The sequence below is a fragment of the Bubalus bubalis genome, chromosome X, assembly GCF_019923935.1.
Source record: "Bubalus bubalis isolate 160015118507 breed Murrah chromosome X, NDDB_SH_1, whole genome shotgun sequence".
Taxonomy (NCBI): Eukaryota; Metazoa; Chordata; class Mammalia; order Artiodactyla; family Bovidae; genus Bubalus; species Bubalus bubalis.
This window is the reverse complement of record NC_059181.1, coordinates 122,078,415-122,098,409: the sequence shown is the minus strand read 5'-3', so window position 1 is coordinate 122,098,409 and position 19,995 is coordinate 122,078,415. Positions and strand designations below refer to the sequence as shown.

Genomic DNA, 19,995 nt, shown 5'->3' with positions numbered 1-19,995 from the left:
AGAAAAGAGTGAAAAGCTTTCCTGATTTTTCAATTCCAAGAGGAATCCGTCCAAACCGTTTCTATTATTAGCACACAAAATGGTAGCTAAAGAAGTTACTGTGGTTAACAACTGAATAATTCATAGTCTCAGAAGAATTCAGTCGCTTTGTCTTCTCCAGTTCCTCTTTAGAACTGGATCCCCAAACATATTTTGCGCCCTGAGTTGTTATAAAGAAAACCATATACAAATTTCTTCTCAGAACTTAAAAATCAGCCACGCTAAGCACTAAAAACAACAGCAAGACATTAGGCTGGAGACTTAACAGGAACCTTTATAACTTTTATTTATAAGAGTTCATGAAACTCTTAAGATTCAGTCAGTTCAGTTCAGTTCAGTCGCTCAGTCGTGTCTGACTCTTTGCGACCCCATGAATCGCAGCATGCCAGGCCTCCCTGTCCATCACCAACTCCCGGAGTTCACCCAGACTCACATCCATTGAGTCTTAAGATTACACATACATTATCAGAAATTAGAGTTACAGCTTCCAGTTTCTGTCCCATGGCTATCACTGGGCTATAATATCACCAAAATTTAAACTGTCTTTATGCAATCTTCCGAATAAAATATGTAAACACAGTAAATATGACCTACAAATAGTTTTCAACACATTTCAACACCCTCTAATCTAAAGTCGTTATTTTCTATGATGCGAGACACTAAGAATTTCAAGTTCAGAAACAGAAAAAAAACAAAAACAAAAAAACACTCCAATTAGTGAGTGAAAGAGGTTAATAATGTTGGCAGGATAGAGTTCTGCTGTTCACCAGGAGAACAGAGGTCAAGCCCACCAGCACTCTTCACCGAAAATTCCCAGAAACATTCAACTTTGTTTTGTCTTTGGAAGAAAGATGTTAAGTATTAAAAAATATGTGGGGATTTTAACCTTCAACTTTATTTTCTAACAACTTTTTCCCAAAAACAAGCAATCTCTGCCAAATAAAGCATAGAACTGTGAAAGAACGTAAAACCTCAGAACCCCAGGTGACGCCATCATTCCCCAGAGGCCACAGTTTACCCTTTCCTGTCTCCAAGGGCTTTTATGTTATTTTATTATTTATTTCTCTGCACTGGGTCTTCATTGCTGTGCAGGCTTTCTCTAGTTGTGGCAATCGGGGGCTACTCTCTAGTTGCAGTGACTGGGGGCCTCTCATTGCGGTGGCTACTCTTGCGGAGCACAGGCTCTAGTTGTTGAGGCCTGCGGACTTAGTTGCTCTGCAGTATATGGGATTTTCCTGGACCAGGGATTAAACCCATGTCCCCTGCATTGCAAGGTGGATTCTTAACCTCTGGACCACCAGGGAAGTCCCAAGGTTTTTTTAATGTTAAAATTTCTAAAGCAAATCTTTCCATTAAGCACGATTCCCTTCTTAAATAGAGTTTGCCTAACCTGGTCAACAAGAAAAAAAGTGAACCTTTTTTGGATACTGCAATGTGATCATTTGAGAACACTAGTCTACTAGGATATATTAAAATTCCAGGGACTTCTTTGATGGTTCAGTGGTTAAGAATCCACCTTCCAATGCAGGGGATGTGGGTTCAATCCCTAGTCAGGGAACTAAGATCCCACATGGCCCATGCTGCAACGAAGACCCAGTGCAGCCAAAAAACTAAAATACAGCTAAATTAGGAACTAATTAGATGTTAGTGAGTGTTTACTCAGTGCCAGGCACTAGTGTGAAGTGCTTTACTTCTCTCATTTAATGCTAAGAGGTAGCATATATCTAATAATAAGAAAGTAATATATATACCTAATATTACCTAATACTACCATGAAGAAAGGGCTTTCCTGGTGACTCAGTTGGTAAAGAATCTGCCTGTATGCAGGAGACCTGGGTTCAATCCCTGGGTTGGGAAGATCCCCTGGAGAAGGGCATGTCAACCCACTCCAGTATTCTTGCCTGGAGAATCCCATGGACAGAGGAACCTGGTGGGTTACAGTCCGTAGGGTCACAATTGAGTCAGACACAATTGAGCGACTAACACTTTTCACCATGAAGGAAATTATCATATACCTCACAAGTGGCTACCTCAGGTCAGTTCAAGTCCGAAACTCAAGCTCTTAGCCTTTGCACTACTACACGACTTCTCAAGAACAAAGGTTCCCTGAGCAGGAATCAGACCTAGACCAAGGCGGAGAAAGTTAGAAATTCTGGCCACTAGACCACACGGCATGTGTTGGGTTACCTGACCCCATGCCAAAAATGCCCGGATGGTTATGTTTGGCAGTCTGCTTTTTTATAGTTGTTGTCTCCTGCTGATTTCATTGCTTCCATGTTTCACATAGATATAGACTTTCTACCATCACCAGCAAGTCTAATCTGGAGCAACCTCTCTTCTCCCTTTATCACAACTTTCCATTTAGATGCTGTTTTCCAGTTTACAAAGTGCTTCCACATACCTTATCTCATCTAATCTAATTTGCTATTTCTAATCAGTTTGGGGATGAGCAACCAGATTACCCATAATTCCAACAGGCTTCGATAAATAAAAGCAATTAGGTTCTGAGTGAGGGCTTAAGGCAGACTCCTAGGAATGAAGTGCCCATGTCCAAGGACAAAGAGCGGGCATCTCTTTTGCAGCCCAGACCCTGCCTGACCACTCAGTCATTCTAGCAATCATTCATTTAATAAACATTTACTGAGCACCGGCTATGTGCCACATTCTGTCATGACTGCTGGCATTACAAGGATGATCAACCTCTAGTTCCTGCCTTTGAGAAGCCCCAAGACTAGTAGAGAGAGAAATGTGACCACAGATTACCATGCTGAGAATGGGCAGGCAGCAAAAAGGTAGCTGTGCACAAAGGATTATGGGAAAATGGATGCTAGCTGCCCAGTTCAGCAGAGATTTTCTAGAGGATCCAAGGCTGATGAGGTTCTCAGCTTGGTGGCAGACTCTAGGGGTTGCTGGACGACTGAACTCTAAATAAACCAGGGAAAAACTTCTCGACTCTGGCTACACATTAGAATCACTTGGGGAGCTTTCAAAACCAAATAATAACAAGACCACTTCGGAAAATTTGGGGGCAGCACTTACTCAGGCCAAACATACACATACCCTATGATCCAGCAGTTCCATTCCTATGTATAAACCCAGCAGAAATGTGTACCAGAAGACACACACAGGGATATTCATAGTAGCATTGTTCATAGCAACCCCAAACTGGAAACAACCCAGATGTCCCTCAACAGGTGAATGGATAAAGAAAATAGACTTCATCTACACAATGGAATACCACTAGCAATAAAAAATAAAGAACAACGAAGCACAGACTCTAGGGCGCCTGGGCTCAGTAGCTGTGGCACATGGGCTTAGTTGCCCTGCGGCATGTGGAATTTTCTCGGACCAGGGATCGAACCTGTGTCCTCTGCACTTGGCAGGCAGATTTTTAACCACTGAACCACCAGTTCCAGATGTGTTCAGTTTGTAAGGATCCAATGAACTTTTTACTCAGGACTTGTGCAGTTTCCTGAATTCATGCTGTACGTCAATATAAAGTTTACTTAAACATTAAAAAAAAAGAAGAAATAGTGAGGAAGGCCTAGATCTCACTGCAGACCAATTAACCCAAAAGCCCAGTGTGGGTAGACCCCAATATTTGTATTTTTTAAAAAAACACCCCTAGTGGCTCTGATGTACAGCTATGTGTGAAAACCAAGGCTAGATGTTCCCATATTCTCAATAGCTCCTTTGGGTTAACAGCCTGGCACGTGGCAAAGGGAACAAGTTCTGAAGTAAGGAACATCAGTGATTACATTCTGGCTCTGTTTTGCACTGGCAGTGTGTGGCATTTGTCTGGATCATCCCCAAACCTCAGTTTCCACCAGTGTATAATGGGCACAATATCCTCTCCCCCCCTAGGATTGTTGTGAGGATGAAATGAAATAATATATTTAGAGGACCTAGCGTGCAACCTAGAACACAGTATGTGCTTGAAAAATGGTGGGTACCCAACTCCTCTCCCTCCTTCATGTCTAAGTTCCTAAGTCTCAGCCCAGTGATGAGCAGATCGCTGCAGACAAACAAAACTCACACTCTCCGGTTTCTCCTCCTGAATGAGTTTCTTTGTAGACGGAAGTAATATTATACTTGGGCTAGTGACATCAAATGAATGTCAGACATTTCTGGGCCCTGGGGGCTCACTCTGTTCAACACTGCCACCCCCAAAGATGATTGGAGAGGAAGCAGACCATAGATCAATACCAACCACGGACCCTCCTGTGGAAAGCTTTGTCCCTGACCTTACCCCTAGTAACAGCAACAGTCCTGTGAGGTGGCAAGAAAGAACAGAAAGAAACAGTAGCTTGGGAGACATACCATTCATGATATGTACCAAATGAGACACTTTTGTATCAAATGTCATGTTGGCATAAAAACAAAGCAGAATCATGGGCTGAGAAGCAGAAGATTCGGGTGAGAGTTTTGATGACACCACCCATCGGCTGTGTGACTTTGGTTCACTAAACTTTTCTGTTTCTCTGGCCAATGAAAACAATGCCATCTCTCCTACATCCTTTACAAGGGCACAGTGAGTTTTAGATAAGATAAATAGAATGCTTTCCAAAACCTGAAGCAGCAAAGGAAGGCAAGATGAGATTTCTAGGCTGGAAATTTACTTTGTTCCAAACTCCAATCACCAACCACCACCCTCCCTCCCCAAGACTGAGAACTCTCTGATATTAACTGCTTCAAGCACACCCAGAGACTCCACCAGCCTGAAGCTCGCTTATGTAAGAAGAGACTGCAGCACTGCCTGGCATGTAGCGTAATACTTTGCTTAAGAGAAATCCTTGGAAATGCCTCAGCTGAACTACAAGGGCAGGCCCAGGCTTTACGTTTTGGAGACAGGCGCTCTCAGTCACGGAACACCAGAACTGTGGCTGGAGCAAATGATGTCATTGGAGCTCTTCTTACCATGGTCAATGTCAAAATTAAGATAGGAAGTTCAAGGACAAATCGTGGGGTTCCCAGGCAAATACAAGTTAGAAAAACAGTCTGGACCTCAGAATCTTGCTTTTAAAATTGTCTCCTCTCCTATAATGGTTTCTGGTTTATGTGAAGCTTTTCTTGACAAAAGGTACATAGTTGCATAGAAAAATATATTCCCTTAGGACTCTATTTTTTCTCCCACTACACATTAAGGAGAGACAAAAAAAAAAATCATGTGAGTCACCCCTGTATCCAAAAACAATAACAAACCAAAAATAAAACTATAAGATTTTCCAAGAGACAGATAAACTTAAGGGCTCTCCACTGTAGAGCTGAGAAACGAAATCGCTCAAATACCTGTTGGGTTCCTAAATGACTGGAAAATGAAAACTCGAAATTAACCACAGGTACGTTGGAACATCTTGTAGATACAGGACTTTCCCCATCCACAAACCATTTCTGCGACAGACCTGTGTACTCAACGCCTAAAATATCCCCAAATGTACAGATGCCGGGAATGGGGTGGGGGGGATGTCAATTAGTATAAAAGAAAAATAGTACTGTTGACTCCTGCCCTGGTTTCAGGGAAAAGAAGGAATTGGGTCTGATGCAAACCTCGCGGCCAGAGCCGGACAACTCGCCCCTAAGTTTGGCGCGTCCCCGCTCTGCGCCCTCGGCCCCCGCCCCCGCTCCCGGCACCCAGGAGCTCAGAGCCCCGCGAGGCCCTGGCGGAGGACGGACCCCGCGGCCACGGCCCGGGGAGGAAGGGCGTCTCCTCGCCAATGAGGGTCCTTCGGCCCCACCCCAGGCCCTCGCGCGCTCCCCTTCCCCTGACCCTTCGCCCGGGCAGGTCACCTGGCTTGGCGGCTGCCCGCTGGTCCTCCAGATTTTCGCTCGCTCTATCTGCGCTGCCGCCGCCTCCGGGAAGCCACTCGCCCTCCCGAGTCACCGGGCCGGCGAGCGGGCGGCCGAGCCGGTGTCAAGGCTGCGGGAACGGTTCCACTCGGCCGGAGCTGGTACTCTGCCCTGAGCGCGGCCGCCACCAGGGCGAAACTGGAGAGCTGGGCTCGGCTTGCCGGGGCGGGGAGGGGCGACTGCAACTTTGCTCCTGGACGCGGACGAGGAGGGGGCGCCCGTCTCCAAACTCTGAGCAGCGCCCGCAATCTCTCCAGACCAGGGTTTTTTTGTTTTTTGGTTTTTTTTTTTAATGCTCCCCCCCTCCTTTTTTAACCTAAAGGGAAGCCAGATGCTGGCCCTCAAGTTCTTGTTTCCAAAGAGGCGGGGAGCGCGGGGCCGAAAGCGGTGTGCGGGAGACGCGCCCTGCTGAGTGCGCGGGCGGCGAGCCGGCCGAGGGCGCTTGGGGAGGCAACGGGCGGGCAGCGGCTGCCCTGGGAACCCGCCTTTGCGGCCGCTCCGCACCCGGCTCTCAGTACCTCGCCGGCCCCCTCCAGCCGGGAGCCAGAGCCCGGGAGGGAGAGCGGCCTGGAGGGACCGGGCCAGCGGCGGGGAAGCAGTGACCCGGACCTGGATCGCCGAAGTAGGAACTGGAAGTGACAGCGGCGCAGGGCAGAGCAGCCGCCGCAGCCGCCGCCCGGTAGCCGTGGCGGCAGCAGAAGCCACGGAGCGGCGGCGGCGGCCACACTGCGCATGCTGCTGCCGCCGGGTTCAACCCCGAGCCCGGGGCTGCCGCCGCCTGGCCTGCCGCGGGCCTCTGCTAGAGCCTCGGGCGGGAATCCTGGCCTCACTGAGCAGCCCTGCCAGGTGGCCCACTTCCTCCTCCAGCCCCGGACAGGGCTTGGAGCCCCCAAACCCTGTGGTGAGCCGCTGAGCCACCCCAGAGAGGAAGCACTCTCCATCGGCCCTCCGCACCCCTCCCTTCCCCGAACTGTCCTGGATGCCCTTCCCGGACTTCTCGAATAACAGGCCCCACACCAAACAGTCTCTTCGAGGGAGAATGAAAAGGTTCGTGAGAGAAGGCAAATATTTCCGACCTTACTTAAAGTCCAGTTTTTACCGAAAAGCAATGGAATCAGTAGATTAGGATGGCCAGAGTCATGGGTGTCATTTGATGTAACTCACGGAAATTCCAGTAGGAGTGTCAGACTGGCTCGACAGAAAGAGGGAAAAAAAAAAAAAAAACCAAAAACTTACCAAAATCCTCTTTAGTCTTCTCACTAGCTCAAATTGAGCGGCTAAATATACAAAGCTTTCCCCAGCGGAAACTGATGGAAATGGGCCAGTTAAAAAGTGTCCAACAGTGAGACATTACCAATCCTTACTCCAGCCTCTTCATGTTTACAGATGAGTCAACCGAGGCTGAGAGAAGGGGACTCTGAGTTCTCGGAGAGAACGTCGCCGTTTCAGGGCCTGATACCCACTGCAGCTACTGCTTAGCTGCCTGGCCTCTGCCTCACTGCTCCAGGGAGGCTTTGCTCTCCTAGAGCCCAGATCGATTATGGGAGATTTAGCCCTTGACTCATGATCATTAGTAGAGCTGCCTTCCTTCCAGAACTGCTTCCCTGTCGAGCAGCCCCTGGGAAATGGCAAATCGTCCATCCCACAGGCCCCACTTTGGGGAGGGCACCCATGCTGTTCCAGTGACAAGGCAGATGGAGTGACTCAGGGAGACAGGAGGCAGTTACGGGTGGGGGCAAAGAAAAAGCCATACTGATCCCAGCTGGTGAGAGAGAGAGAGAAGGAGGGAGAAAGAGTGAAAGAAACCCTAACTGAGCTTCATATACGTTCAATGAAATCCTTCATCAACAAAACAGCTTTCTACAAAGTAGGGTTGGCCTAGGAGCAGAATAGGAGATGGTAGAGTATCCCTGCAAAGGGTTGTTCATAAAAGCAGCAGGTGAAAAAGAAGTGCCTACTGGGTATGAGGCTGGGGGAAGCCTGGCTGAAAGAAAAACCAGAGGACTAGAGCTGGGACAGACCAGTCCTTCCTGGGGCTTAGCCAGGACCGCGTAGTCAGAGAGGTACCTCCCAGGCAAGTCCCAAATGATCTCAAGAACTGTATCTGTCCCTAACTCCCAGCAAGTTCAAAGGCAGAACAAAGACCATTGCTAGGATAGTGCTGTCGAGGGACTTATTGGTCACATTAGTGACACTCTACCTAGACATGAGGATTTTTCCATATGTTCTGGAAGATTTTCTCTTGAAGCCTGAGTGTCCTCCCTGCCTTCTCCATTCTGTAAATAAATAAGAAAGATACATTTGGTTCACAGAAATGGAAATACAAATAAACAGTAAAGGCATGAGAGATGTCCAAACGCACATGGAATCATGAAATTCATATTACAGCAATAAATCAAATACCATTTGCACCCAACATTTTAGCCAACATTAATGATAAATAATATCCAGGGCCACCAGAGACATGAGAAAGAAGGCACTTTCTACACTGTTGGTAGGATTAGAACTGCATACAGCATGTTTGTAGGGGAATTTGAGAGTATCAAATTTTAACACAGTTATTCCATTTCTATTAAGAAAGATGCTTCAAGAATAATCACAGATGTACACAAATCTCTATGTGCATATACAACATGACCCTCTGGCATTTATCCCAAGAATACAAGATTGATTTAACATATGAAAATTAATAATGTAATAAACATTGCAGTATAATAGAGGAGAAAATCAATGGTCATCTTAACAGATGCAAAAAAAAAAGCATTTGAAAAAATCTGGCACCCTTTCATGATAAAAAATACTCAAAAAACTAGGAATGGAATGGAACTCCTTTAATCTGATAAAGAGCATCTATGAAAACCCACAACTACCATTATGCTTAATGGTGAAAGATCAATTGTATTTCTATGCAATGAACAACCCAAATGTGAAATTAAGGAAACAATTTCATTTGCAATAGTATCAAAAAAAAATAAAATACTTTGGAATAAATTGAATCAAGGAGGTACAAGGCGTGTACACTGAAAATTACAAAACATTGTTGAATGAAATTTTAAAGACCTAAATCAATGGAAAGACATCCTGTGTTTATGGATCAGAAGACTTAATGTTGTTCAGATGGCAATATTCCCCAAAGCGATATACAGACTGAATACAATCCTTATTAAAAATTCCAGTTTGCCTTTTTGCAGAAATGTACAGGCTGATCCTGATCCATATGCACACACAAGAGATCCAGAATAGCCAAAATTATTTTGAAAATGAAGAACAAAGTTGGAGGACTCATGCTTTCGGATTTGAAAACTTACCACTCAGCTACATTAATGAATTCAGTGGGGGAAAGAATCATCTACAGAAAGCAAGGGAATTCCAGGAAAACATGTACTTCTGTTTTATTGACAACACTAAAGTCTTTGACTGTGTGGATCACAACAAACTGTGGAAAATTCTTTAAGAGAGGGAATACCAGACCACCTTACCTGCCTCCTCAGAAATCTGTATGCAGGTCAAGAAGCAACAGTTAGAACATTACATGGAATAAGGGACTGGTTCCAAATTGGGAAAGGGGTGTGACAATGCTGTATATTGTCACCCCGTTTTTTTAACTTATATGCAGACTATATTATGTGAAATGCCAGGCTAGATGAAGCACAAGCTGGAATCAAGATTGCTGGGAGAAATATCAACAACCTCAGATATGTAGATGATACCACTCTAATAGCAGAAAGTGAAGAGGAACTAAAGAGCTTCTTGATGATAGTGAAAGAAGAGAGTGAAAAAGCTGGCTTAAAGCTCAACATTCAAAAAACCAAGATCATGGCATCTGGCCCCATCACTTCATGGCAAATAGATGGGAAAAAAGTGAAAACAATGACAGATTTTATCTTCTTGGACTCCAGAATCACTGTGGACAGTGACTGCAGCCATGAAATTAGAAGATGCTCCTTGCAAGGAAAGCTATGACAAATCTAGACAGCATATTAAAAAGCAAAAGCATCACTTTGCCAACAAAGGTCTGTCTAGTCAAAGCTATGGTTTTTTCAGTATTCATGTGAGAGTTGGACCATAAAGAAAGCTGAGCACTGAAAAATTGATGCCTTTGAATTGCGGTGCTGGAGAAGACTCTTGAGAGTTCCTTGGAGTGCAAGATCAAACCAGTCAATCCTAAAGAAAATCAACCCTGAATGTTCATTGGAAGGACTGATGCTGAAGCTCCAATACTTTAGCCACCTGATGCAAAGAGCCAACTCATTGGAAAATACCCTGATGCTGGGAAAGGTTGAAGGCAAAAGGACAAGAGGGCAGCAGAGGATGAGATGGTTGGTTATATACCATCGCTGATCAATGGACAGTAATCTGAGCAAATTCTGGGAGATAGTGAAGGACAGGGAAGCCTGGCGTGCTGCAGTCCATGGGGTCACAAAGAGTCAGACATGACTGAACAACAACAACAAACCATCAAAAATACCAACATGACATTTTTCACAGAACTAGAACAAATAATTCAAAAATTTGTATGGAAACACAAAAGACCCCAGATAGCCAAAACAATCTTGAGACAGAAGAACAGAGCTGGAGGAATCACACTCTGTGACTTCAGGCTATGCTACAAAGCTACAGTAATCAAAACAGTATGGTACTAGCACAAAAGCAGATACATTAATCAGTAGAACAGAATAGAGAGCCCAGAAATAAACCCACTCACTTACAGTCAATTAATCTATGACAAAGGAAGCAAGAATATACAATGGAGAAAAGATAGTCTCTTTAATAAGTGGTGCTGGGAAAAGTGGAGAAGGCAATGGCACCCCACTCCAGTACTCTTGCCTGGAAAATGCCATGGATGGAGGAGCCTGGTGGGCTGTAGTCCATGGGATCGCTAAGAGTCGGACATGACTGAGCGACTTCACTTTCACTTTTCACTTTCATGCATTGGAGAAGGAAATGGCAACCCACTCCAGTGTTCTTGCCTGGAGAATCCCAGGGACGGGGGAGCCTGGTGGGCTGCCGTCTATGGGGTCGCACAGAGTCAGACACGACTGAAGCGACTTAGCAGCAGCAGCTGGGAAAAGTGGATAGCACATGTGAAAGAATGAAATTAGAACATTCTCTAACACTATACACAAAAATAAGCTCAAATGGATTAAAGACCAGATACTATAAAACTCCTAGAGGAAAACATAGACAGATTATTCTTGGACATAAATCACAGCAATATTTTTTGATCCATCTCCTAAAGCAAAGGAAATTAAAAAAATAAACAAATGGAACCTACAACTTAAAGTTTTTGTACAGCAAAGGAAACCATTGACAAAATGAAAAGACAATCTACTAAATGGGAGAAAATATTTGCGAATGCTGACTAATAAGAGGTTAATATCCAACATATATAAACAGCTCATGCAACTCAACATCAAAAATACAACCCAATTTTAAAAATGGGCAGAAGACCTGAATAGATATTTTTCCAAAGAGGTAATGCAGATGGCCAACAGGCACATGAAAAGATGCTCAGCATTGCTAATCATCAAGGAAGTGCAAATCAAAACCACAATGAGGTATCACCTCACACCTGTCAGAATGCCTATCATGAAAAAGAACACAAATAACAAATTTGGGGAGGGTATGGAGAAAAAGGAACCCTCCTACACTGTCGATGGGAATGTAAATTGGTGCAACCACTGTGGAAAACAGTATGGAGGTTTCTCAAAAAACTAAGAATAGAACTACCATATGCCCCAGCAATTTCACTCCTGGGTGTGTGTATATATATATATATATATATATATATATATATATAACACCAATTCAAAAGATACATGCACCTCAACGTTCATAGCAGCATTATCTACAATTTCCAAGGTATAAAAGCAATCTAAGTGTCTATCAACAGGTGAATGGATAAAGACAATGTGGTATGTGTGTGTGTGTGTGTGTGTGTGTGTTATGGCTGGAATACTACTCAGCCATAAAAAAGAAGTAAATAATGCCAATTTATCCCAACATGGATGGACACTTGGATGGCATTATGCTAAGTGAAACAAGTCAGAGAAAGACAAACACTGTATGATATCATTTATATGTGGAATCTAAAAAATACAACAAATTAGTGACTAAAACAAACAAAAAAGGCAGACTCACAGATATGGAAAACAAACTGCCTGAGGGGAGAGGGAAGGAGGAAGGAGGCAACATAGGGATAAGGGAATAAAAGGAGTTATTATGGGACTATATGAAATCACATGTGTGAAACTTTTGAAAATTAGAAAGCACTATAGAATTTAAAGAATTTTTTGTGTAATAAAAAATAATTTTTAGAGACTTCCCTGGTGGTCCAGTGGTTAGGACTCCTCACTTCCACTGGTGGGGGCCCAGGTTTGATCCCTGATTGGGGACCTAACATCCCACAAGCCACACAGCACAGCCAATAATAATAACAATTTTAATTAAATTAAAAAGAAAGAAAATGGGGAAATATTTTTAAGAAGATACTATCAAAGTCTGGGAGGCACTTCAGAAACATCCTTGTCTCCCAGGTGTCTCAGCAGACTTCCCTGATGAGTTGCTAGTGGCGTGAGCCTCTAGCGACCCTAGGACACTAGAGCCACATGAGAACACAAAGATGGAGGTCACTTGCAGAGACCAGCTGGCCACTCAGAGGGTCAGAAGGCAGCAGCTCTTTCCTGTGGTCACCGTGCCCCACAGTCAACACTCAAATTGTCAATGTACTGCTGCATCTCTGCTTTCATTTTTCTAGATTTCCAAACTGACCGTTCCCAGCTGGCACTCTTTCTGTATATAAATAATAGTGTGTCCTTGGCAACAATCAAGCCCTGCTCTTTTTGCTTTTTAAACATTAACAGTTTCATAGTGTCAACAAAAAAAAGTATTAAGTATGCCCTAAGGGAAAGGCTACCCGCTCCAGTATTCTGGCCTGGAGAATTCCATGGACTGTATGGGAACGCAAAGAGTAGGACACAACTGAGCAACTTTAACTTCACTTCACTTCAGACTAGGCACTGTGCTAGGTACTTCAGGTCTGAGAGATACTCTATCTAAAGTGACAAGATACAGAAACAATTTAAATGTTCATCAGTGGATGAATGGATTTCAAGAAAAGATGTGGTATATACACACAATGGACTGTTATTTAGCCATGCAAAAGGAGGATATTCTGGCATTTGCAAAAACAGGGATGGACTTTTGAGCACATTATGCTAAATGAGATAAGTCAAAGAAAAATACTGTATGGTCTCACTTATACATGGAATCTTAAAAAATCAAACAGAAAAAAAAAGAGCCGTTACCAGGGGGTGGGGGCTGAGGGATGAAAACTGACATTGTTTAAGCTTACCAACCTACAACGAGTAGTAAATACACCATAGTGGTCTAATGTCCACTATAGGGAACACAGACAACAATATTGTACTTAGGTGATGTGATAAATATAGCTACAATGGCAATGATATTACAAAATATAAATGTATCAAGGTAACACATCGTACACCTTAAATTTACACCATATTGTATGTCAAATACTTTCAATTTTTAAAATAATGTTTTAAAATTTGCAAATATTTGTGTTTAAGTCTATCTCCTAGTTACCTTGGGAACTTGAGACTGAATGGTCAGTATTTTTGGCTGCTGGGTGCACCCTCGCTCAGCTTTCAATCTCATTCCTCATGTATTGATTTTATTAATCTTCCTTCAGGGTTCTAGGAGTGCCTCAGTATGACTGCTGTGCACCCCTTTCAGGCATAATTTTGTGTGCAGCACTACCTGTAATAATGGTATGAGTGAACAGCTATTATGCATGCTTTATGTGCAATGACATATGAAGTGCTTTAGATGCATTATTTCATTTGATCTTTAAAAGAATCCAATGCAGGGACTTCCCTGGCCGTCCAGTGATTAAAACTCCCTGCTTCCACTGCAGGGGGCGAGGGTTTGATCCCTGGTCAGAGAACTAAGATCCCACATGCTGCAAGGTGCGGTCAAAATATTAAAAATAAATAAACAAATCCAATGCAGTACCTATTACTCATGTCTCCATTATACAGATGAGGAACCTGGAGCAGAGAGAGGCCAAATAACTTCTCAGAATCACACAGAGCCAAAATTCTGACCCATGTCTGTCTGTCAAACTGGAGAAGGTATGTGCTTAACCATCCTGCCAGATATTGCCTCCTCACAATATTCATCTGATGCTCAGGCCAGCCCGAACTATCCAAAAGAGATCAAAATATGTTTGGTGACCTTCATGTAAGAAATGAAAATTATGTTATACTTTTAAGGAAATATTTGTGTCCAAAGTGGCCAAAAATATTTTAAGTATGGGTGTTTAACGGAGTAAGCATTAATTATCAGAAAAATCCACTTATGTGAAACGACTCATTCTCCAACAATGCCAAACCCAGGAGGTGTTTCTGTATCACCTAGTATTCTTAGAACCACAAAGAAGCTCAATATACCTTCTGACAGCTTCAGAGTGCATAAATCATTGGCAACCTCACCATGTTTTTATTTAACAAATAAAAAGAAAATGCCATGATCTGTTCATAGCAGACATCATTCCATAAGGGATATAGAGTAGGTTGCACCTGCCTTAAAAGCCATACACACCATGTACCCAGGCACACACACAGAAAGATAAAGAGAGAGAGAGAGGGAAGGAGCTAAAATTTGGCAATAAGGAAATCTGGAATAAAATATTCTGAAACGAGCATAGCTTGATGCTATGGCTAACTTTCAGAAAAAATCTGAAGGAAGCAAAGTTTATCTGGGGAAAAGGTACTTGTACTAGTACTACTAGTAGTTAACTAACACTAGGAGAAAACTTTCTGTGTGCCATGCACTCTTCCAAGGATGCGAATTCTTTGAAGCCTTATACCAATCCCATGAGACAGGTGCTGCTATTCTTCCCATTTTGCAGGTATGGAGACTGAGGCATAGAGCCATAGTTAAGTAACATGCCCAAGGTCACAAAGCTACTAGCAAGAGATAACTGAGATTTGAACCCAAGTAATCTAATACCAGAAGGTGTGTAAAAGTGTTAGTCGCTCAGTTGTATCCAGTTCTTTGCAAGCCCACAGGCTGTAGCCCACCAGGCTCCTCTGTCCGTGGGATTCTCCAGGCAAGAATACTGGAATGGGTTGCCGCCCTCTTCTCCAGGGAGTCTTCCCAACCCAGGGATTGAACTTGAGTCTCCTGCATTACAGGCAGATTCTTTACTGTCTGAGCCAGTAGGGAAGAGTCCAGGCTCAAACCAGTACTAATACTTCTCCACAAGTGATACTACTAATGCATGTCTATACTTCTTACACCCCGGGTCCTGTGCTGAGTACTCTACGTACGTTATTTCATAGATCTTTGGAATCTGGAGCTCTTAGCTCTAAATTATTATGCAGTATCTCATTTGATCCTTAAAACAGCCCCATAAGGTAGTTATTATTGTGTCCATTTTACAGATTAAAGCACTAAAGCAGAGACATTAAATAATGTAACATACAAGCAAAAGTGTCACCTCCTTTTCAGCAACACCCCCTATACTTACTGCAAAGGATCCACATAACATAAAAGAATACAATGTAACTTAATATACAATTTCTACCTCAGGCCCAAGTTCTTTCACAGCCTCTATTCTAAAGTGTTAGTGGGGAAAAGTGGTTATAATCTTTCCACCCTTCCCAACTCAAAAGGATTACAGTAACCCTCTGCAGCATCCAGTGGCCCACTTTGGGCTCCATTTAGTAGGGATGCATACCATACTACCTCTGGCACCAAAAGCCTGCTTTCAGAGCTTGGGAGCTGTTTTTTTTTTTAATTTATTTTTAATTGGAGGATAATTGCTTCACAATATTGTGTTGGTTTCTGCCTTACATCAACATGAATCAGCCATAGGTATACATATGTCCCCTCTCTCTCAAATCTCCCTTCGACCTCCCACCCCATCCCACCCCTCTAAGTTGTCACAGAGCCCTGGTTTGAGTTCCCTGAGTCATACAACAAATTTGGGGAGCTGTTTTTAAGTGGTACTATATTTTGGTTTTTTAAAAATGAATTATAGTTGATTTACAATGCTGTGTTAATTTCTGCTGTACAGCCAAATGATTCAGTTACACATATACAGACATTCTTTTTCTTAATATTCTTTTCCATTATGGTTTATCATAGGATATTGAATATGGTTCTCTGTGCTATACAGTAAGATAGAAGTTACCATATTTTGAATTTTGATTTTGTTTTGCTTTGGAATTGGTCTCTGGAAAAAAAATAAACAAACAAACAAACAAACTAGCAAACCGTGACTGGGGACCATCGATCTTAACCATGGTTTCCATAAAAATGCTTCCTCTGTTTAACAGTGAAAATAAGCCTTTTACCACAACACCATGTCCATTAGCAGAGTGAAAAATGACCACAAGGAAGGCAACCTGGGTGGGCTTACCTCCACTTGAAGGGCCGCACATCCTTTCAGGAAGTCATTGATGTTGTTGGTGCAGTCAGCTTCAGTTTGGGGCTCCAGACAGTACTAGAGAAACACAGTCAAATATCACTTGGAGACTGTCATCCCAAGTCGGACACATCATTGCATCATTCGCTGATAACTAGATAAAGTAGGCTTTTTAAGGTGCGGCCAACAGTACTGTCAATCCAGGAAGAGAAATTAACCACTGAAGGAAGTGATGCAAAAATCTAAACGGTTGGTCTTGTTCCAAATGTCACCAAGTCCTTAGCCCCAAGCCATCTGCACTTATAAACTTTCTCATGCTTTCTACCAAAGTGTGGTGATAGCAAATTCGAGAGACCCTGCAAGTTTTTTTCATCCTGGCTGCTTTCAACCTATCATTTCCCTCCATCCTCCTCATGATAATGTATTAAAATTGTATTTTCCTCTTCACTGTTCTTTACATTTGATCACATTTCTCGACATTTTCCATTTTATCACTGTTTTCCAAGTTTGAGGAATTATAAGTAAATCGGTATGTTCAATAAAAACACCAACTGCCTCAAGGAGGGAAATGAACTGTACTCAGTGTCTCATTCCCTGCTGACCTTAAGAAAATAATTTATGGCTCCACTTTTAAACTTAGTTAAGGTGCCCATTTTTAAAATTATTCATACTGGTGATCATGGGTTTCCAACATTCACAATTTTGGATTTTTTAAAATGAGTAAGGTTAGTTTCACTTTGAACATGTGTTGCATTCAAAACATATATTTGGTTTCTATTGTTTTAACAAACCTGTTGTGACATTTTGGATTATTTCTCCTGATTGCTAAATAGCCTCTCTTTCAATGGATACTTTATTTCTTTGAGAAGTAAATCCACACTAAATTTAGTAATACCATCAATAAGCACCCTGAATATCTGTTACAAATCATCCCTTTACCCCAGGGACTCACATGAACCTCAGGTTCAAAACATGTCCTCGGTACACAGGGAGGTACAACACGCGTCTCTATGACAGAGCCAGCTCGTGGCGGGGTGTTCTCCTTGTCCCCTGGCACCAGTGGTATCACAGGTTTTTACTGTACTAACCTCCAGTGGCCAATCACTAAAGGATAACCTTTCATTCTCTGACTTTTTCCAACTACGAAAACAGTAAGAAAGAACGGTTAAGTCTCAGAAAGAGATGAAAGCAGGAGTGTCCCATGACCCAGGCAATCGAAAATCTCCAGAGTGACATTACCGCTGCTCTCTGGTGGTGAGCAACCCTAAAGATACTGCAAATTTCCCTTACCTTTTCTACAGAGCCAGGCCTTAGTCTGTTGATCAGTTTGCACAGCACTACCCCATTTTTCAACGAGGACTTCAAGAACTCCTCAGGATCACAGATGGTCTTTTTGGGGGAATCTAATACTCCCAAGGATATGAGCCAGGTCACGACACGCTCTTCTGGATTCATTACTGCAGACTGAATGCTCCCGAGCACCTCTCTGGGGCAGCTGCAAGGACTAAGCCACATCCGCGATTGCATCTGCTGTTGTCTTCCTTTTTATGAGTTCTCTTCTCGTGCTTGCAGAGCAAAGCTCTAAAACAACGTTCCTTAGACAACGGTGGAAGCCACACCAATTCTGGGATTTGAAAACCACAGAGCTCACACTCAAAGATGTAGAAATAGAATGAATGGGGGGAAAATCCTGGATAACACTGGGTTTCTTTTTCAAAAGCTGCAAAACAAATTCATTAGGATTTTTTTTTTTTAAAAAGAAGAAATACATACACACACTCACACCCCTCCCCCCCCCCAAAAAAAACCCAACAGTGCAAGAAGCTGTAAGGGAAGGAAGTGAGCAGGATGCTGGGGAGGGAAGAAAGAGAAGGCAGCGAGCGCTCTGGGAAAACAGAGGCGAGCCAGCACTTCAGGGGACCTTGGAAATGAGATACTCATGGGCCAGTCTGGGAAAACGCTGTCAATAAATAGTCTAGCCCCAGTGAAAATCTGGCTTCTGTCAAGAGGAATATGCCAACTGGCTCTTAGGTCAGACAGATCTGAGCCTCGTGGGGAGCTGTGCTGGCACAACAGGGCTCAGAGAAGGTAAGCTGGGAAAATTCTTCCAAGAAATGGCCGGATGTCCTCTTACTGTCTCACCGAGATAATGTGTCATGATCATTCCTTTGCAAAACACATTGAATTGCATGGTGACAACGTGCCAAGCAGATGAAAACTGTGCCTGCTGTCAGCCATCACTCTGTGTAAGCACAAACTAGAAGAATGGCATTTTACTTTGCAGCCAAAAAGCTATGTTTAGGGAAATAGACTAAGGATAACATCTGACATCCTGTTTACTTGCATTCTTGAGCGATTCTTTTTCTGGACCTGGTTCCACTACACAATCCAGCTGCAGTGCCCTTAGCAAAGGCTCAGACACAGTCATATCGGCGAGTGAAAAGCACTTGGAAACAGAATTTTCGAGAACAAAAGAACACTTGTCCTCTGTCTTTACTACAGTCTGAAGGTTGATGTTTCCCCAACAAGAAACACTTTGCCTTCAAAATATTGCTCTGGAAAAAAACTGGTCTATAACAAGAGATCTACACTATTCTTAAAACAGCTTCATAACCAGTTATAATAGCCACATGATTAGGAAATTTATGATAAGGCCAACAGTATAGCCTGATCTGGGCAAATGCATGGTACTCACCATCACTACCCTCTCCTGATGCTTGGGATCCTGCTAACTTTAAGAATCTTTTCAACACAGTGACAGGCATCTGCTACCAAATAATCAGCTTAGATAATCCTGCTACATGTTTGGGGAACTTTCCTAGTAGTCCAGGGGCTAAGACTCCACGCTCCCTATGCAGGGGGCCCCGGTTCCATCCCTGGTCAGGGAGCTAGACCCCATATGCCACAGTGAAGATCCCACATACCACAACTAATACCAGATGCAGCCAAATAAAATTTTTTTTTAATCTGGCTACATTCTTTCAAAGCTTCCCCTTTTTACCTCGTCGTAACAGTTATCCAGACTTGACCATTGTAATTTGTTGATCTGTCTCCTCCACCGGAATGTAGCCTCCACTAGGGGAGGGGTCTTGTCTGCCTTGATGAACACTGTCCCCAGCAGAGTGCCTGGTACACAGCAGACATTTTAATGACTTAAAACCAACATGTTTTCCTTGCTAATGATTTTTGTACTTTTACTGAGATATAATTGACATAATGAATCGCACATAGTTAAGATGTATGATTTAATGGATTTTGACATATGTATACATCCCATGATACAATCATACACACACAATTCAAAAAATTTTTCTGTCATCCCCAAAAAGTGTTATTGTGCCCTTTCAACCCCATCTTCCCTCCTTTCCCTTAAAATCCCAGACAATGAACAATCCTTTTTCAATCCTATAGATTAGTTTGCATTTTCTAGAATCTTGTATAAGTGGAATCATACAGTATGGACCTTTCTGTTGTCTGGTTTCTTGCAGTTAACATCATCACTTTGAGATTCATTCACGTTGTTGTATCTATTAATAATTCTATAAGAAAGATTTGACCTCCAGATATTCAGTTTGATATAATTATATTTATGAGCAAAATAAGTATAGTCAATCAAAAGTTTTCATTGACTTTTGATCCATGACCAAATCTATGTA

General features: G+C 42.9%; 1 protein-coding gene across 10 annotated transcripts in view; it reads right to left on the bottom strand.

Moving 5' to 3' along the window:
• Positions 1-17,861, bottom strand: part of ARHGEF6 (Rac/Cdc42 guanine nucleotide exchange factor 6) — a 116,559-nt gene extending 98,698 nt beyond the window's left edge. For 2 of the 10 annotated variants that reach the window (XM_006049468.3, XM_006049469.3), the window contains exons 1-2: positions 17,630-17,848; positions 16,334-16,417 (exon numbers count right to left, since the gene is read on the bottom strand). In XM_006049468.3, coding sequence (XP_006049530.2) covers positions 16,334-16,417; positions 17,630-17,794 — 249 coding nt within the window. In that variant the 5' untranslated portion in view covers positions 17,795-17,848. Of the gene's footprint in view, positions 1-5,826; positions 6,516-7,122; positions 7,346-16,333; positions 16,418-17,629 lie in introns of those variants that run through there. The other 8 variants (XM_044937218.1, XM_044937219.1, XM_025276678.2 and 5 more) reach the window with 8 other exon arrangements.
• Positions 17,862-19,995: the final 2,134 nt, after the last annotated feature.